General features: G+C 37.7%; 1 protein-coding gene across 1 annotated transcript; it reads left to right on the forward strand.

The window, feature by feature from the left end:
* The first annotated feature begins 18 nt into the window (after positions 1-18).
* ALG5 (ALG5 dolichyl-phosphate beta-glucosyltransferase) lies at positions 19-20,406 on the forward strand. The gene is made up of 10 exons (XM_030273993.4): positions 19-187; positions 1,191-1,332; positions 2,180-2,226; positions 2,898-2,966; positions 4,201-4,293; positions 5,861-5,974; positions 7,282-7,341; positions 10,096-10,247; positions 17,904-17,989; positions 19,144-20,406. Exons 1-10 carry the CDS (start codon positions 98-100, stop codon positions 19,254-19,256), a joined length of 966 nt encoding a protein of 321 aa, XP_030129853.3. The 5' UTR covers positions 19-97; the 3' UTR covers positions 19,257-20,406.

Genomic DNA, 20,406 nt, shown 5'->3' on the forward strand with positions numbered 1-20,406 from the left:
GCTGACCGCCGGGGGGCGCCGGCGGCTCCCAGCGGGCGGCGCGGCCGCTTCCGCGTCGCTGTCGCGGCGCGCCGGGGCCCCGCGGCTGCCGCGGGCGATGGCGCTGCCGCCGCTCCCGTCCCTGCCCCTATCCCTGCCCGCAGCCGCGCTGGCGCTGGCGGCCCTCGCCGCTTTCCTCTTCGTCCTGGTGAGAGCCGCGCACGGGGGGCCCGGGGGGCTCCGTGGCGGGGGCGGTGCGCGAGGCCGCCCCGTGCCGCCCCCCGGTGCGGGGCAGCGCGGTCCGGCCCTGCCCGGGGGTCCCGCGGTCCTGCCGCGCCCCGCAGGCCATAGGGCCGGCCGGACCGGGCGGCTGGAGCCGGCAGCGCTGCGCTTGTGCGGGTCGTTGTGCGGGGAATGTGCTTCGGCGAGGCGTGGGGTACCGTGCCTGGCAAAGGGGGCCAGGACGGAGCATTTCAGCCTTACCTTACGTCTTGGGAAATGTCCTGGTAACGCCTTCGCGTTAACCATTTGGGAAGTTGCTATGTTTCAGCGGCTCCTAAATGCCGTGCGAGATTAAGAAGGTCGAGCCCCTGGAAAGCGAAATTCTGTTGCCTGTCCACAGTGCCACGTATGCATCCTGCCCAGGGAGGTGGCGGAGGCACCGTCCCTGGTGGTGTTTAAGGAAAGACTAGACCTGGCACTGGTCTGATCGATACGGTGTTGTTGGGACATCGGTGATATCAGAGGTCTTTTTCAACCTAAGTTATTCTGTGTGTGGTATCGCCAAGTAAAAGTGCTACAGAACCCAAGTTCTACCACTTTTTTTATCCATGCATAAAGCAATCAGAGCCTTAGTGTTGCAAGCACACATGGCTGGCTGGTCACTGATTTCAGCCTTGCCATTGATTTCAGTGGCTTGGTGGGGGGGGCTGCTTATGTGCTCAAGGTTACTTGGGGAAGGAGCTCGGACCACAGCTTTGGAAGCACCCTGCATGCTTTGCAATTAAAAACAGCAACAAGCCAATGATGCTGACAGTGGTCAGAGTGGGAGTAACCAAATGGCATGAGAGAGTCTTGGTCCTGTGTGAAATTCCACAACAGTGACCCGCCTTATTACTGAAATATACTTAGTTGCCCCTGGTAGCACATTTAACAGCTAAATAAACTTCTAACAATGCTTGACAACTTTTTTCATTTCTTCTTCATCACAGATTTGTGTAATCGCTCATGTAACTGCCAAAACAATGCCGCACAAAGATGCTGAGTGCAGGAAAGGAGCTGCACCAAATATACATGATCCTGCTACAAGAGAACTCTCTGTCGTTGTGCCTTCATACAATGAGGAAAACCGGTGTAAGATTTTTCTAGTTTTGAGGAAAAGTAGAAAATCTGTCTGTTGTTACTGTAATAGTGCAGAGGTCAATTGGGTTAGCAGTAGATTCTGGCAGGCCAGATTATGATTCAGATTTTGGACACAGTTTCCAGAAAACAGTCCAAGTACATTGAATTTCAAAATTAAGGCATAGTGTAACTTGATTTCTACTGCTAAAAATAGCATGGAGCACTTGTAAGAATCCTCTTAATTTTAATGAACCCCAGAAGAATGGCTGTTCATTGCCCCTGCACATGCTGCAAGGCAAGAATGAGTAAAATACTTTTTAAATTGATTTGAGAGCTTCCCACTCTTAAACAACTACAGCAGCTTCAGACAAGCAGAAAAAGGTATGATCTCATGGGTTTCGGTTTGACTTGGCCATAGATAGGAGTACCTGATACTGAGTGAAGGCTTTTAGATGTGATAGAAATAACCAAGCTCTAAAGCTGATGTGGCAGTACACAAGCTGACAGCTTGCTTAAATAGATAAAGTCAGTGGTGCTTTGCAGGGTCAGTCATAAAGAATGTTTTTTTTTTTCCTTTAGCATTGTGTAGAGAATTACATACTTTAAAATTTAAAGTTGGTTCCTCAAAGTAAAAGTTTTTATGCTATCTTTTTATCGTGTGTGATTTTCTTCAGTGTTCTTTCTGTATTCAGAAAGGACAGCACTTAAGAGTTGCAGCTGCTAAGCTTGTTAACTGAAGGTAGTGTTGTATGAAAGACTTGATTTGCTCAGCCTTGCTTTGTAGCTGTTTTCAGCTTGCTTGTGCAGGTGTTTTTGGTGTTGCAATCTACTAAGCTGATTTCCTCCACCTTTTCTCTAGTACCACTTATGATGGATGAAGCTTTGGATTATCTAGAAAAAAGACAGGTATTTTCTTTTTGCATTCAGAATTCATTGTTTTTCTTTATATTATGTATAACAAATTGGTGATCTAGTCACTTTGTTATATTAGTGTACATTAAAACAGTAGTACTTGGCCTCTTAGAAATAATGCTTCTGTCTCTTATCAGTTATTCTTAAATCAAGTGTCAGACAGAATTTTTAAATTAAGTAAAAATTTAATATGCTACTATAGGATGAAACAATCTTCATATGCTTGAAATCTGGCCATGCATTTAAGCTAAGGATTAACCATGCATTTAACTTTCTAAACTCTGTCCTGGTTTCTTCCAACAAGTTTCTTAAGCATCTGTTCTTCATTAGGATTTGTTCCCTGGGTAAGAAGCTAATTATAAAAGTTTGTGGATTTTGTTTTGTTTAGGTTTTCTTAAAAGTGATGTTTTTCTGAGCTTCCATCTTCTACTGCTAAGTTGATTTTTCAGTTCTAGATGGTAGCATGACAAGCCAATGTAACAGTACCTGCATCAAATATGGCAAAATTCTGTAGTTATGCCATCTTAACAAATTTACTGCATCATATTAGTATCTGTTGGCAACTATGAATGTCTGGTAGGGAGAAAATAATAATTATGTTTGAAAGACCTACTGCCTACTTAAGAAATTGTGTGAAATGCATTATTTCTGCTTTTATTTTCAAGAAACAAGATCCTTCATTCACTTATGAAGTGATAGTGGTTAATGATGGTAGTAAAGATCAAACTGCAAAGGTAAGAAAAAGTAATGTCTTCCCAAGCAATCAGAGGCATGACATTTTGTTTGGATTTTTGTATATTTGTGGAATATAATGGTGGTTTATATTTATATTTTGGTACTTGAAGCAGTTGACAATTGAAGTTCACATATCTGAATTATCTCTGTCATTGCATCATGGATGGCGCATATGCACATGAATGCACATATAATTCTTCTCCAAATTCTAGTTTTCTTGATTGGCAGCTGTGACAGCCATTTTCCTGCTGCTGAGGTTCTAAGAATTCTAATCCTAACTTCAAGAAGTTTCACTTGAAATACTCTACATGTGCATAGTGATGATGTGAATAGGAATTTGAGGAAGCTAAAAACTCTTTTAAAATGTCTCATTCATACTGTGATTGACAGAACAGGTGACAGAGTTCTTTCCCACACCCTTTTTGGGATTGTTAATTTAAAAAACCACGTGCTCATATTAGTATTTTCTGTAAAAAAAAAAATAGTTCTGTATTCTTCTGCTTCAACTTTGATCTATGTCACTGGCAAGGAAGGCTAGCCAGCTTGTGGGGTTTTTTTCCTACTACTTGGAAGATGTTTGACATAGACACTAAAATGTATATTGCTTTAAGAATTGCTGGTATATAATTTTGACTGCTGTGCATTCTTTCTACTATCTCTTTCAATTGAGCATACAATGGCTGCAGGCCTCTGGACTTAAAAGAACTCAAGACAACCTTTAGAAAAAATTAGGAGAAAACTCAAGCTTTCTCTTCCCCACAACATATACCAAAATGCTCAGATCCTTGCAGTGTGAATATGGTTTTAGATCAATATGAATTTTTCTTCAAAACCACAGATAGCAGCAAGACAAGTGAGAAATAGATGGCTGTCATGGAAAATTGTATTTCTTTTATGAACTACTGGTGTTAATAGAAAAGATCTGTAATAGTATGATACAAATTAAATTAAGATTGAGTTTCTTAGAGGTGGGAGGATGGGGGTTGAAATTGCTTAGGGAAATATCCTGTTCTTATTGAACATTACTTCATTTCTTCAGTCTTCTTGTTTTGACTGTGAACTGTTTTTTATTTTCCCAAACAGGCTCCAGCGAACACTGGCAATGTATTTGTGCCGACTGAAGTGGTTATAGCTCTGTGCTATTAATTTATTTTCTTTTGAAGGGTGAGCAAATGTACACTTGTCCCTTGGTTCCTGGTTTTGTTTTATGCTGGCTTTTTGTGTATCTGTCAGGTTGCAAAGGAGTACTGCAAGAAATATGGAAGTGACAAAGTGCGAGTGATATCTTTGGAAAAAAATCAAGGGAAAGGGGGAGCAGTCAGGACGGTAATTAATACTTTCATCTCCTTCTCTGTTTGAAGTACCTGTGCCCAAATATGCAGAAGATAGAGCTGTGCTGACTGACATTTTGAATTCAATGCATTAACAAATGGATCAGACAAAAACTGAGTACAGATTCTATAAATTAAAGCAAAAATATTTTTCAAAATAAGTTTATTTTAGATCTTGGTAGCAGTGTTGTCTTTCCAGAAAGATCAACAGCGAAGACTTTTTTTAATACAAGAATTCAAAGAGGAAAAAAAATGCTTGAATCTCATATTCATGTTAGTTCTCATGTTCGAATCATTTTAATTCATGTTAGAATCTCATATTCATGCTAGAAATAGGCTTGCATTTATAAAAACCAACCAAAAAAAGTAACCCAAAACTGTTACAGATTAAAGTTAAGCTTTTGTAGAAAAAATAGAGCCAAATTGGCAAACTTCACTCTCCAGGTCATGGCTGTAGTTTTTAACATGGCTGATAAACAAGAACTCCTCCAACAAAGTTTATGTTTACTGAAGCCCACTGCTATCACCCACACTAGATAGTCAAAACAGCACAATTCATGCTTTCATATAGATATTATCATAAAATGAACATGTTCTAAATATGAAATAGCTGCTACACATTTAGAAGGAACATTGTATTCCTACAATGCATGACACCTTGGTTTTCTGAAAAAGGGTGATATCATCTATGGATTTTCAGTGACATATCTTTATTTCTATTTTCAGCTCTATATTTAGTATGTCAATTATTTTTTATGAAACATGAGTAAATATGAGAAATGGAGAAAACACAGTATTAGAACATATGTAACTGTTGTACGAGATACAATTTTGAAGTTATTTCAAGAGAAGGAGAACAATTTTATGTGTGATATACTTTTGCAATGCATCATGTAGAGTGGATGCGTGTACAGTTACTTCCTTAACAGTCTTTTCCAGATGCATACATGCTTGGTTGCAACAGTACTTCTGTCACACCCACTGCTAATTGTTTTCCTGTCTGGACCCCCTTCAAAAATGACAATTTTTTTTCTGACCAAGCATATGGTAACATAAGCTGAGAAACCTGTGCATCACAAGTGTTTTGTAGTGATACTGTCACTTGAGACAGTAGTCTTAAATTAGTTTTGGGAAATTTTGAATTTTCATGAAACAGTGTTAGGTAAAACTCACACTGCATCCTCCTTCCATAGCACACATGAGAAGAAAAGCCGTCCAGTGCAGTGGTAACTGCTAATCACTGCTTCTTTGTGCTCCCCTAGAGCTGACTGTAGCACTTGTTGCCTTTTAGATTTAGGTTTTCCCTGAGGATTGTTAGCCTTTCATGTTCATGCATTGTCTGTCACTCTGGACACTCAGAGCGTGAAGTGTCTAGATGCTATTACCATTTAAATAGGTAAATTACTGTTAGTAGCAGAATATTAAGATTTACCTATTGTATGGAATCTGTGAGTTATCACTGTTGTGTTACTACATAGGATTTTTTAGCGTCTTGCACCTTGCTTATGACAAATAATCAATTTCAAAGGTTTTGATTTTTTTATCGACTATTTTTATTGCAGGGTGTCTTTAGTTCTCGGGGGAAAACAATTCTTATGGCTGATGCAGATGGGGCTACAAAATTTGCAGATATTGAAAAAGTAGAAGAAGGTCTAAAGAATCTCCAGCCATGGCCTGTGAGTATAAATTCTCATGCTTTTACTGCAATACACTTGCATAATTTAATACAAAAGATAGACTTTGTAGTTCTCTTCAAATTTTTTGAGATCCAGTTGAAGATCTAGATGTAAGTCTGAAGACCTAAGTGTAAGGTTAGAAGCCTCAAGAATGGGCTGTCAGAAGGAGCTTTCACTGAGTTCTACCTCCTCTACATTCATTGTGCCTACTCCAAGGCAGTACAGAATGTTCTATTTGCTGTTTATTCTTCCTGCAAATTGTTTGAAGTTGTTCTGTTGTGTATAAATGCCATGTGATGCCTACTTAGTTTTCTTTGTGAACTGTTTTGTTTTTTCATTTTATCTGATGTCATCCTATATACCTTTAAGGGTGCATCTTAATTCCACCCTCTTTTATATAGGTTTTCTTTTCTCAGGGTCCTTAGTTTAATGACAGTATTTGGAAGAACTTTTATTGTAAACAAAAATTCAAAAACCTGTAGAACAAGAATGCCTCCCTGCACAGTCATTCTCTTTTGGGAGCTTGACTTGAAAGAACTGGGGTTTATTTTCTGCTTAAATGCAGATGGGTGAGGTGCTTGTAGCTGGTTTCCCAGAGCGCCAGAAGAGATGTGCAGCCTTCCAGACAGAGCTGTGGGGGCTGTGCCTGTGGAAGGGGCCACAGCCTGTGAGTGCCAGAGCGACAAGTGCAGGACCCAGTGGGCAGCATGTGACCCTGACACTCTTCCCTACCAGGGCTGCAGCAGCTGCTGGTTCTCCAACACTGGCCTCAAATGGAGTGGATTTGAGAGATTTTATGTGGGAAGTAGTGTGAGAATAGTGTTAAACCTTTTGTTTTGATCATGTTGATTTAGTTTGAGATTATATTTTTGGCTGATATAATTTTATTTGGCATTTTATTCATTTGAAGATACATCAGTGCAATAAGTGCTTTAGTCTGTTATTGCTTCCATCGAGCAATTTTTAAGGAAAATGTCCATTTAGCTCCTAGGAATGCTGCATACTTATCTGTACTGCTAACATTTGCCATATGCATAAACAATGTAAAGCTAAAAAAGACCTGAATAAATTGAGGCAATTTGCATGCGCCTTATGCAAATTGTAATAAACTTTAGATTGTCTCTTAATTGTAGAAGACTGATTTAGGCTCAAAACCTAGCAGTAGAAGAAGTGCAGCTATAGGAAGCAGAAAAGTGTGCTGCTTTGAAGTTTTGGTTTTTTTTTTTATTTTGTGATTCTCAACACAAGATTCCAATTCAAATAATATTAATTTAAGAAATAACTCTTTAATTTATATTCCTGTATAGGAAGGGATGGCTATTTCCTGTGGTTCTAGAGCTCATTTGGAGAAGGACTCAATAGCAAAGGTTTGTTGCCATTTCATGCTGTGTGCTTATAACCAAATATTTTCCATTATTTGTTTCCGCTCTACAGGTTTTGCAGTTAGATAATCAACATTTTTTAAAAAATGGATGCTAAAAATAAGGAAAAGCTTGTCATGCATGTCTTCAGTCATATACAAAGGATGTGTTCTAGATTGTAGGCACTTTGAACTCATTTTAGTTGGTGTTCCAATTTATGGATTGTATTTTTATAGTTGAGAATATCTCACAAGCAGAGCTTCTAAACCCTGACAAAATTGGTTGCCAGTAACCAGTACTGGGGCTGGAAGGGAAAGCAGCTGATGAGTTCATTATTATTGATTTCCTTCCAGTGCAAGAATTTGGCTTGCAGATCTTGAAACCTGTTTAAAATGAGTTAGGGGTAATTAGCAGCCAGCTGTTTGAAGAGTACTTCTATTCATGGGAAAGTGGTCTAAGTCTTCTGTATTACTCATAGTAAAATTTTTGAGTTTTGAACACACAGACAGTACTGTTCTATGTGTGACTCTTGTGTATTAAACAATGATGCACAGGCACATGGCTTTATCTTGCATCTGATTTTCTGATGTCTTGGCAGACATTAATTGACAAAGCACAGGCATGGAACTTGTATTGCAACAGACACATTGCTGGGCTCATTTTTTAATGTCATTGGAGGTGCTCATCATGGTGAATGTTCTCAGAGAGTTCTCTTTGTTTATACTGATGTTTAGTACTCGAAATTATTCTGAAATATATAAACAACTACTAAAATAGTTACAGAAGATCAGAAAAAGTTACACTGGTAATGTTCAGCCTCTAGTAGATCTGTACTTTTCTTCTGGTTTATGAGATAGTATTGGAGTGGTTCACTCTTTCTGAGTTCTTGCAAATATTGCTGCGTGTATATTAGCATCCTCAGTGCATGCTCAAAGCATCCTCATCCTCAAAAAGAAGCCAAAACCAAAAAAAGAGTTCAACAAGAAAAAAACCTTCATCATTATCAGATACCAGGAACTACTACAGGGAGATTATGTGGCTGATAAAGTGGAGCCCAGAAAAAGTGTTTCATTGCATGGTCAAATACTGGATGTGGACAGACTTTTCTTAGTGCATTCATTTTTCTTGAAGGTCTTGGTACATTAGGGAGAGGAATTGGAACAGGACTTTAATCTATTAATGCAAAAGTATAATTTTTAGGACATGTCCATCTTTGCTTCCTGCTTCTCCCCATATTTCTGAATTTTTAATAGAGTTTAATAGAGAATTTTTAATCACAAACTGGTTAGGTAGTACTGATTTGCTTGAAATGTATAACCCATTTCATTTCATCACCCAGTTGTTCCCTAGACTGGAATAGAAAGACTACCTTTACTATAGTGGGACAAGACTGTTGTATAGTTTAAACAGTATATATATACAGTAGGTATAAAAAAGTTGCAGAGCAATCTTTTAGATGTTGGGATTTCTCTCTGGACTTATTGGCATCTAAAACAGTAGAATGAAGCTGTGATAAGCAGCTGTATTGAACTTATTAAGACCAGAATTTCACCCTTATGTTCAGTCTCAAAACATCAAGAATTCTGGTCTGCTTCCAGAATTGTTAATGTCTTTTAATGAATCTATACTGACTTGCATAAATAGTCTTAGGAGTGATAAGTATAACCCAAGAACTCCTCTTTGTGAAGTAAGTGCAGTTTCACTGTCTGACAATCATGCAACCTCCTAGCTCTTCCCTTCTGGCCCTGGTGGGAGCCTGGTGTTCTTGGTCACAGAGCCAAAAGAGCCGAAGAGGACACACCAGATCCACCATTAACCTGGGCCAGGAGCACTTTTCAAAAGACACAAGCTATGAATTTGGTTTTCCTTAAGCCAAAGGCTATTACATAATAAGCCAAGCGTCTTCTCTGTTTTTCAAGTGACAGTGTAAATTGTTGACTTTAAAGGCATCTCTTATCACCCAGAGATACATAGCACTTGGATCATTGGCTCCTAAAGATTTTACATGATTTATGGCTTGCAGTCATAGATACAATCACTTAAATTTAGCTTGAGAACATCAGTGAGTTCAGAAGCAATTTTTAGATCACAATTCTAGATCTTTGGGAACTGTCTTGAATAAAAGACTAAGAGGGACCTCTGCACATCCAGACTCCAGCCTCTGGAGTTCATGGACAAATTTATCTGTATAATTATTGTGTCAGGAGCACAAGTGTAACCAACGAGTAGGCTGGGTACATTTATCAGGAATATAAAACATATCCATGAAAGCAAAAAAACAAAAGAGATGACTGTAACATTGCTGGAAATACAAAATGAAGTACCCTACGCAGCAGCCTTTGCTTTAGACCTGGTTTTCACTTGGTCCATTATGTACTTCCAAAGAAGTATATAATGCAGAAGATAATATGGCTGTTCCACTGATTATTTGAAATCCAGGTGCAGGTTCCTGCTTTACTTAATAAGGCATAATCCAGAGTGAAAAACTGTTTTGAAGCGGAGAGAGGAGAAAAAGGAACTTGGATTACTCCTATCCTAGACTATACACATGACTGGCAAGTCTTTCTCTAGATGAAGATATTTCCCTTTCAGCCAAAATTTTGTTTGTACTGTAACAATTGGTAAGTTCTGTTTTCATTCCAGTGCATAAACTTTGAAAGCTATGACAAAACAGGGTTACTGTCCTGTAAGACACCTCTCTTCAAGTACTTCACTCATCACTCAAATAAAACCACCTAACTTCTTGCCATTTGTCCACAGCGCTCTTACTTTCGAACTCTCCTCATGTATGGGTTCCACTTCCTGGTGTGGTTTCTCTGTGTCAAAGAGATCCGGGACACACAGTGTGGATTTAAACTTCTAACCAGAGAAGCTGCCTTGCAGACTTTCTCAAGGCTTCACATAGAACGCTGGTAAATTGTTCCTTTTTTTGTTGGTGTTGTTTTTTTATAATTGAACATGCGTTTGGAAAAGCAATTTTAGTGTTGCAACTATGATGAAGCATGTGATGTCTGTGTATACATCCCAGCTGCTCATTTTAGCCAATTACAGTATTGCCTGCATGGCAGCTTCGATTTCTTGTTATGTTAAAGTATCCTGGTAACTGCTAGAAATTCTATGTTCTTATTAAGATACATTGTAGGAAAGTAGTTGGGTATTTAATTTTATTCTTTATTTAATTTTATCCTCTTTTCTCAAAAGATATATGTGATCCTAGGTAGGATATATTGGTTTTGCCTTCTCATAGGAAATGATAATTGATTAGAAAAGAGGAGAGGGGAAAAAAGAGGAAAAAGGCCTCAAACAAATAAAAATCCCAGTAACTCTTCTTTCTTCACCTCCAGAAGAAATTTCAAACAAACAAATTTTCATGGTGCTGTAATTCACCCCCAGTTTCTGAGTCCTCTCTCTTTTTACAGATACAAGCCATGCAAGCAGAGTAAGAAATGGAGAGAAACTGTTATTATGATAAGGAAAGTTAAGAGTTATTAATCATATTCAAAACTCCTATCAGTGTTATTTTTTATACATTACAATTCAGTAATGCTTAACCAAAGCATTTTATGTAAAATCAATATCTGATAAGGTGTTTATAATTGCTGAGGACTCTAAAGTGAAAGCAAATGCTTATTCTTTACTTTCTTTCTTGTTAATGTATTTTATGTGAGGAACATTGACAGATATCTTTAATTTAAGACGACTGAAAATTATGTGTGGTCTTTTAGTTACTTTACAGCTCCTTTAGTTGTGATTTAGCTACAACAGTTCCCATATGTTAATGATACTGCCATGGCTACTATTATGAGATTGAAACACTGCACAAATACCATAATTTCTGTAGATATTCTATGCCACAATTTTTTCTAAAAAGGATAGTTTAATTAGGTGTAATCAAACCTCTTGAAACAATTGTCTTCTTTCAAGAAAATCTGTCATGTGCTTCTGCTTGCTTGACAGGGAACAGAACTGCTGAACAATGTTCCCGAGCACAAACATGTGCAATCCTACAGCCCTAGTCAATTCCAATGTGTATAGTTTTAGGCTGAGATTTGACAGCCATACTGCCCCTCCAGACTTCAGTTGCAAAGGTCGTGTTTGGGCACAAGAATCTCATGTGGAATGTAGAGCTATTGTTGTGTTGAATCTATAACTGAGCAGTCAACAAGTCGGAAAATCACTTTCCCACCTGAGTGGTTTGCTTATTGCCCTAAAGGAGGCTACAGCTGAGCCAGAAGTATGATTTGTGCTGCTACCTCCAAACCCGATCTTGATCTATAAAGCTCTGTAAGTTTCATATACAGGCATTTTCTGAATACTAATAATAAATGGTTAAACTCATATGCGAGGCCCAGAAGTGCACATCTCGAAATTGCTTTATTTAACTTCATTTTATAAATTAAGCACTTCAAGAAGAAAACTGAAAGAAGAAAGTGAGGATAATCAGTTTCAGCTGTAAAAATTCAGTCTTAAATTTTATTATTTTTTGAACTGAAGGATTTTTTTGTAATTTGACATAAAATGTTATATAAAATGTTTTCTAGATAAAAACAAGCTTTCTTCTGCCACTTCAATTATCTAGCACCAAAGGAATGAAAGAGTAAAAACAATTGTGATGTACCCCATTATCCAGGAATAGAAGCAATGAAAAAAGGGATATTGTTAATATTTTATAGCAATTATATCGTTGGTGTGGAACATACCAGATCCTCATGTCTTAGTTCATTGTGCCTTCTATTCTTGCTGTTTTATCTACAGTAATCTATAAACTAATCCCTTGTGTATTTTCTTATTTATCTGAAATGTGCTGGTTAGTCATGAAGAATGCTTGTTTTGTGTGGCAAGAAAAGAAAACTCAAGTTCTTCCAAGAAAGAAGCTGTTCAAATAATTCCAAGTCACAAATTTGCCTAAAACAGCTTTAGGTTTTTTGGGTTTTATAAAATTTGGTTTACTTCTGCACAAACTGGCAATTGTCTGGTTTCATGCTCATCTCTCAATCAAGTCTCTGTGTTTACCCACCTTCTTTTTTATATTTATAATTTAAACCAAATCTCACAGAACAGCTGGGGAGAGAAACTCAGATTATTGCCACTGCTGAAGACAAAACCCTATAGTAAGGTCTCAAAAGTTATTTTCTGCTCCACAGCTAGTAATTTAGCATCTGTAACTGGAAGATAGCATGTCAGTGCACAAATTGAGTGTTGTTCCTTTCCCAGTTATTATTCATAAGATCTGGAAATGAACTGGGAGATGGGAAATATAAATATGTGGGGAGAGTGCATATGTTCAGGGAAATTATAGTCCTAAGTGAAATGTCAGTGTTGTACAAACAGTTGGGATAATTGCAATTGGAAATTATATAGGGACATCAAGCATTCATCCCATAGCATTAGATTTCTTTGTATATAATTGTATAAGAATCTGAAACAGCTCAATGCTGGATACTTCTTATTTTAAGCAAATCTCGCCCCAGGTATTTTTCCATTGCATGACATGTGTAAAAAGGAAAATACAAACTGGTTAGACATTGTGCCATAGAGGATCTGTGCATATCATGAGTATGGAGACAGAAGAGTAAGAAATAGTAGTTGGAATTGTACTTCTGCTGACCCGGAACAATGTGGAGTCCCCAGCTGGGTCATAGAGCAACTTGTTCGTACTGAAACCATCAGCAAGGGGTAGCAGAGGAGCTCTTATCTTGGTACTGGATAAGAGGCTCTGAAATCTGGATTTATTTCCTCTTACTGCGTCACTGCGCTGGGGCTACTTGACATCCAAAGAAATTATTTGATTCTCTTTGAATCATAAAATCCAGCAAGTGGGATGCAGCTCTTTTAGGTATTTGAAGGAGTGTTCAGTTCCATGTGGTCAGTGCTCAGATGTTCTGGGAATAATGCAGGAGGGTGCTGGAATTTAATAGGATAAAAGCCATCTGAGTTAAGCACCCTGGTCCTTGAGCTGGCCGTGGGCCCCCCAGCTGCTGCACTGGAACGTGTGGTGAGCTGCTGAAAGGAATGAACACCAGGCTTCTGCACAAACCAAATTGTCCTGTCTGCTCAAGCTTAGTCAAGCTTGGATTTGTGGGGGTACTACAGTGTTAGGTGAATGCTTATTAAAAAGACTAAAATTGATGCATAACATGTTTACTCATTAATGTTATACAAAAGTACTATAAAATCAGCTATCTAATAATTCCCACCTGCTTAGATCCTCACTTCTTTCTGCTTTCACCATGCTTTTTCCATTCCAGTGGGCATTGATGTGAATATCACCTCTTTAATACTAAAAATACTAGAAGACAGACCAGATATTACTTGCTGTGATTAATTTGATTTATAGGTGCTTATATTTAGGAAATCTTGAAGCTGAAGCATACAAGGAAAAATACAGTTTTATCATTACGGCAATAAGTGTCATGTAACACTTCTTAAAGAGAGACCAAGATATTCCCTAGAATATTGTTCTAATCTAACCCTAAATTTTAGAAGGCATTTGAAAATTAATAGATTCTACAACTGTTTATATATCCAATACTTACATCCTAAACTGGCTTTTTTTGGTGAGTGTTCTCATTGTCTTTTTTATTTAACTATCCTTTGGCTGCGTATATATGAGTATAAATGAAACATTCTTGAAATTTACTTTCTAAATGGCGAAGTTTTGACATTAGTTTGAAATGAAAGCAACCTTTTGAACAGAGAGCATATGCTTTGTGTTTTAGATTCTGAATTTGATTACACAGATAATCTGTTTTTCAGAAATGTATGGAGCAGATTTTTTAATCTAAAACTTAAATGAAAATTAAAAGATATTATAAAAACATAACAGAGACAGAATTACTCACTTCAGGCTATAAAAGAAGATCTAGTTCTGCATCTATAGTCTTGACCTGAAAAATGTAACTGTTAGTGTTAAATTTTGATGCACAGGAGAAATACTGGAAAATTAAATGGTCTCACTGGCTGAGTTTTCCTGTCCTAAATTTGATCATTGATTTCTTCTAACAACAAAAAAAAGATAAATTTTCTTCCTGCCAGAAAATGTCTATCCTTAGAAGAACTAGACGTAGCAATTACAGTCCTACCTTTATGATAAAAGGAGGTGAAATTCAAAAATGTAGTTCTAGTTCTGGTTTGATTGGCATATTTTTGTGAAGTGGCAATTTATGATGACATTGTACAAGTCAGCAGATCAATGAAGAGATCTATATAGATTTTATCTATAAAAATTGCCTTGTGCACTGAACAAGGCATGCTGTTGCACATTTAAAACAGGGAAAGATCAATGTAAAAAAAATGGGTTTTTTCTCCAGTTTGTCACTAATCTCTAAATATGAGTTGCTACATAAAAGTTACAGGAAAATAAGCATTCATATTGCTGCAGGGATTTTTTCCCACCTTTATGCCATTGTAGACCAACACAAGCAGTGGAATGAATTGGTTTTTTTCCTGGTTTTGGGCATGGCAAGTAAAATTGTTTATGAGCATCTAGTCAACGCAAAAATATTTTTGCTGTTTTAACTCTGTTTTGTCTTTTTAAAAGTCCTGCTCTTGTCTGACACTTGGTCTTTCAAAAGCCCAAGTTCAGCTAGGGCAGTTCTGGCAGTCTAGCCTACTTGGCATCCTGTTTAATTGTTAGATCTCTTTGACCGTTCGCTGTTTTCTTTGCCTTTAAAGAGTTTCTTGGAAAAACATATCTTGGATGTACAAAACTCGTAAATTCCAGCTAAAACATTATAGCTGAAGGCCTAATTTTATTGGGCCTGAAAGAGTCCTAGTGCAATTTTAAAATACAGAATAATTTTTAAGGATAAATATTTTATAAGCTCAAGCATCTTAAGGATTCAGTTTAAAAAGACTGAATTCAATTAAACACCTACCAACTTGGTTTTCAAATTAATTGTCTTAAATTGTAACTTAACCAAAACACAACTACATGAAGAATTTTTTCTTTACTTTACAATACATGTTTGTGGTAATTAGCACATCATGGAGCCACTACTAGAAATAGATGGGGAAATTGTTCACACCATAGATATTTGGCTATCTAACTCTGGATACTTAGATTGGAACCTGAATTCTTTCAGGCAGGAGACACATTTGGGTGTTCTGAGCTGTGTGCCCCCCTCCCAATAGGCTGCAGAATGAAGTACATGGTGTGAATTATATCTTGCTGTTTCTGAGGGCTGTTTTGTCACAGGTTAACTGCTCACAAATGGCTTTGTGGCAAATCACATGAATTGCACTTACAGCTCATCTGCTGGTGTGGCTTTGATCTCCTCTAGGGTAGACTCCATTTAACACACCCAAGTTTTATCCTGGCTGTGGGAGCTTCTGTGTGGTTCTCCCGTACCATCTGGATCTGGTGGTCTGCAGTATGGCTGTACTGCTGTCAGTGTATTGAGCACACTGCAGTCTGTATTTCCTGACTAACCATTCTGGCATACTGAGAGATGGTGGGGAAAAGAAATGAAAAACAATAACCTGGTGGTATTCTACTGAAGTCATTCTCCTTTCAGCTTTGAATAGTTTTGGGTTGGTTTTTTTTCTGTTTCAGGATATGTTCACTGTTACCCAAATGGCAACCACATGTAACAATATTAGTGTTCAACCTGATTAATTCCTGTGCTTTTAATCTCTTACTTTAAGCCCTGTAGTTCACAGAACTATTTAATGTTCTGTGATGTATGTGCTGACATTCCAGTAATCAGTTGTCCACAGGAATTATTGCAAATAACTATTAGTTCACTAGGCTAATAGTTTGTGTAATACTTTTAGAGCAGCTCATGCAGTCTAATTCATCAGACAATTATTTTGCGTCTCTTAAGATTTTTAGTCATTTAAGTAAGTATTACAAAATTAGATTTAGTCATAATACACATGATTCATAAACATTCAAAGGTGAATACATTGGGTTTTTGGCTTACAAATGTAAAATGTCAGCAAAAAATTAAATACTACCTCTTCAGTAGAAGAGACTATGGAGTGATTAATAAAATAATATTCAACCCTCATGTAAAGACCGCAGTGAAATGACAGGGCTGCTTGGACCAGATTTAGTTCACTGAGGTAAAACAAGAATTTATTATTGTAACTTTTTTTGTCACAGTGAGAAGGCCTGTGTCCTAATCAAAGTCAGATTTACAAAGCAGCTCTAAATTCCCTATACACAATAGCTGTAGCCTCTGTAGATAACATCTGTCTGTACTACCTTTGCTTGTTTTAGTGCTGTCCCGTGTGGAATCAGTGGCTCTCCTGTCACATACACGGAGAGCGCAAGTCCAGGTCTGTGTGTGTGCCTGTGATTCCAGCAGCAAGCCATCCTGCTGTGGTCTGTAATTCAGTGGGGTCCTACCTGTGTGTGTCAGACCTACATGCACATTTCAGAGTGGACTGCTGCTGTTGCATCCAGTAATAGCTTTACAGAAATGCACTGTTTAAAAGGAGAAGGTGGCTTGAAGTAGAAGAAAATAACATCTGAACTTGGCAAGCGACCTGCTAAAGTATGTTTTCTATCTGTTCTTGATCACTTTGTCCCTTTCCATTTTTCTCTAGTGTTAACTGGAATTACCAAAAACATTAATTTTTGCAACCCTCTAAGCATGAATTAATCATTTTCTGGTTTTTTTATTGCATACGTTCCCTCCAGTGGCAAAATATTTTCTTTCATTTCAAAAGAAAACTGTCTTGGATTTAGCAATGAGAATTTAAGGCAAATTATCAGAATCTTCATAATTGTGATTTGTGTTCAACCCTGTCAATAGTAGCTACTGGCATCTTCATATGCTGATTTCTAAACGAGCATTAAAAGCTGCCGAACTACTTGTTGCATATCAAAAGTCTGGTGTTTCAGAGCCAGAAGGCCTGCTTGAGAATGCATTTACATGAATGAAACACACAGACAATTCTCTGTGCAGAGAACTGAGAAGATTAAGGTGCATTCTGGACAAAGTGAATAGGAAAAAACACCTGACAGAGCAGGATTACTGCCCAAATTCATTTTGCTAAACAATCTGCAAAAAGTTGTGCCAACAAAAATGACAAGTCTCTCAAGAGGGTTCTTGTGCATTAAGTGGTCACTAAACTGTTTGGATTCTGTTGTGCACGGTAAAATAAATAATTTTTCACTTCTATACTGCCAACTTGAGTTCCTTTACTGAGAAAGTAAAAGTAGCGCCCATCAGATCAGCATAAAGCCACAGCAGGTAGATGTCCTCTTTTATGAAACTACTAGAGATGTGGAGTGACGCTGTACATTTGACTGCTTGGTCTTCATGGTCTTCAAAAATGTTTAAATTGTGTTTGTAACAGAAGGAGAAGCAAGTAGTGGGCTGAACACAGAGTCATCTATGCCTTCAAGTACAGATTACAGAGAAGTATTGTTGTTGTTGTCTGTATTTTGGCTGTGTTCTGAGATGTTTAGTCAGGAAAATTAATTTCCCATCCATGTGTATCTGACCCATAGAGCATTGTTATCAATTACATAACTGAACAGTCATTTAATTAACATTTCCACTGTCTTTCATCTGGGAGTATGTTGATTATATTTGGTATTTCATGTTCTTCTTCAGGGCTTTTGACGTGGAACTTCTTTATATAGCCCAGCGCTTGAAAATACCTATAGCAGAAGTTGCTGTCAACTGGACTGAAATAGAAGGTAGGGAGATAGTTAATGTTCTTACAAGATTTCTGACATGTCAATCCAGAATAACTGATCCAAGGTTATTGCCCTATTTACCTGGTTTTGGTAGCACACAGCCTTCCTTCCATACAAATTCTGAATTTCATATCCTTGCCAGCCTACTGCCATGGCTTGGTACACAAAGAGTGGGTGAAAGGGTAGCATGGCAGAGAAACTCTGCAGTCCTACTGGAGACAAAATAAGGAATTACAGTGCTAAGACAAAACACTACTTTGGCATGTCTTCTTGCTGTAATGTGTTAATAAATTAGTGCAATTGTAAACCACTTTGCAGGGAGTCTGACGATCATCACTTACTGATTCAATTCCATTTCACTGTTATCTTGCCTTCCAAAAATCTCAGCTATTAAGGCTTCCCCTAGAGCACCATCTCTTCTTAAGATGTGATACTGTTTCAGACCTGCTCAGACCAGGAGGTCTCTGCCACTGAATTACTGTGAAGTATAGCTCCCTGTGTATTTCTTCAGTGCAGAACCAGCTTGAGAGGTACTGCTTGCTTTGGCTCACTTCCCCCACATCAAATGCAGTTCCTCTATTTTTTTGCCCTTTTCATGTTTTTTATATATTTTTTAATCTCCTCAGTACAACTTATGGACATGCCCTGAGCCAACTTTACTAGAAATGTTTCCTTTCAGTTCAGTTCCATGTGTTTATTGCACCTAACACAAATATTAGCAGAGATGGTAGAAGGCTTGGTTTTGTAGTGTGGGTTCCTTGCCTTGCCTGAAGATTGGCGCCTTCATATTATTGTTGTTAGACAAGCTGGTGGTCCTCTTCTCCAAAGTTTCTAGATAAATCATTTGCTTAGTTATTGGTGTTCAGGTTCCTATTTACTTGAACAAAGCCTTGTCATGGAGAGCACTGCACATCTTGTCACATACATGGAATTACTGTGCTGCTTGCAAACTAGAGTGTCCCACCTGTGGCATAATGGAATACTATAAAGCAATTGCTTTCAAAATACATATATTTTTATTAGTTTTAAAGTCTAGGTTGTGGGGCTGAGTGAGCTGAGAATGCAGAGGTTCATGACTGCTTAAATGCGAGTCTTGCTGGTGCTCATTTTTTTCCTAACAATGTCATTCTGATTTTCTTCTTCATTAATCACAGGTTCTAAGTTAGTTCCCTTTTGGAGCTGGCTGCAGATGGGCAGGGATCTTCTTTTTATACGACTGCGATATATGACTGGTGCCTGGAAGCTTGAAGCAAAAAAATGTAATTAGGTTATTTACATTTTCCAAATATATTATTATGCTTAATGGAACACAAGAACAATTTCAATCAAGTGAAGTGGTGGTGAAAGCTGAGGTAATTCTTCATTGCTCCTCTGTATGTTTCATTTTTGCAGCATGTATGTGTTTTATAAGATTGTCAGAAGAGAATTTCTACGTTTTGAAAAGGAAAGCATTTCCAAAAAAGTTTTCTTACATGGTAATCAGATTTTTATTTTATTAAATAGTAGCCTTAACGTTTCTTATAAATTCAGTCAAATAAATATATCTGCTTTTGTCTCATCATCCATCTGGAATCTCCTTATACATATTAGAAAGAGGCACTCTGTTCGATATTGTGCAATGTTCTGTTGTGAATGACCACAGCCATTCGTTTCTGTTGTATCTGGAAATGTTAGGACATATTGCAACTTGGAATTATCATTCATTGTTCACGCTGATGCATGTTTAGATTCAATGTTATGGGAAACATTATTGGATTTTACTGAGTTACAACAGTAATGTTCATAAAGTTGTTCTCAGGACTTCCAGTAGTCCCTTGACATTCCAAATGTTTTTGTCTGAAGCTGAAATAGTTTGCCTGAGATCAAACTGCAGATCTTTTCCTGACTGTAGAAGGTCTGAGAGAAAGCACATTTAATTTTAAAATGTCTTTTATAAATGTGTTTTGCTCATACATACTTAGTAGTGCATGCTCAAGGCTAGGAGTCCTTGGCATCTACAGATCTGTAGTGAAAAGGGTATGGAAAGCTCAGAACATGCAAAAGTGAGACCCAGCATACACTGGGGACCTGTGCATTAGTAATGTCAGTGTGATGTTGTCATGCTTCAAATGAGATCAGAGACAGAGGGAGGGTCTTGACTCTTTCATACTAATGTCACACTGCATTACAGTACAGTAACAGTTTTATTTGTGCTTTCAAAGTAGCTGTGAATTGCCAACAAACTAAGCCAATCTGTGTTTCTGGAACTTGTACAAATTTGAAAAGCTTTAAAAAATGAACAGTGTATAGTTGTACTTTCACACGTGAATTCACTGGTGATTTTTCTTATTCTTTCTGTAATACTGACTTGAGTTTTGCTTCTGTTAGGGTTACCTCAGTTTTCTATAAAGTGCTGGAATAAATTCTCAAAAAATATA

This window comes from Taeniopygia guttata, chromosome 1 (genome assembly GCF_048771995.1).
Source record: "Taeniopygia guttata chromosome 1, bTaeGut7.mat, whole genome shotgun sequence".
NCBI lineage: Eukaryota > Metazoa > Chordata > Aves > Passeriformes > Estrildidae > Taeniopygia > Taeniopygia guttata.

What these genes read in the sequence shown, in the direction of transcription:
- ALG5 (XM_030273993.4), top strand. Translation starts at nt 98, where the DNA reads ATGGCGCTGCCGCCGCTCCCGTCCCTGCCCCTATCCCTGCCCGCAGCC. An exon ending in ATACAATGAGGAAAACCGGT is followed by an intron (nt 1,333 to 2,179) that starts GTAAGATTTTTC and finishes CCTTTTCTCTAG; the next exon opens with TACCACTTATGATGGATGAA. An exon ending in GTAAAGATCAAACTGCAAAG is followed by an intron (nt 2,967 to 4,200) that starts GTAAGAAAAAGT and finishes TGTATCTGTCAG; the next exon opens with GTTGCAAAGGAGTACTGCAA.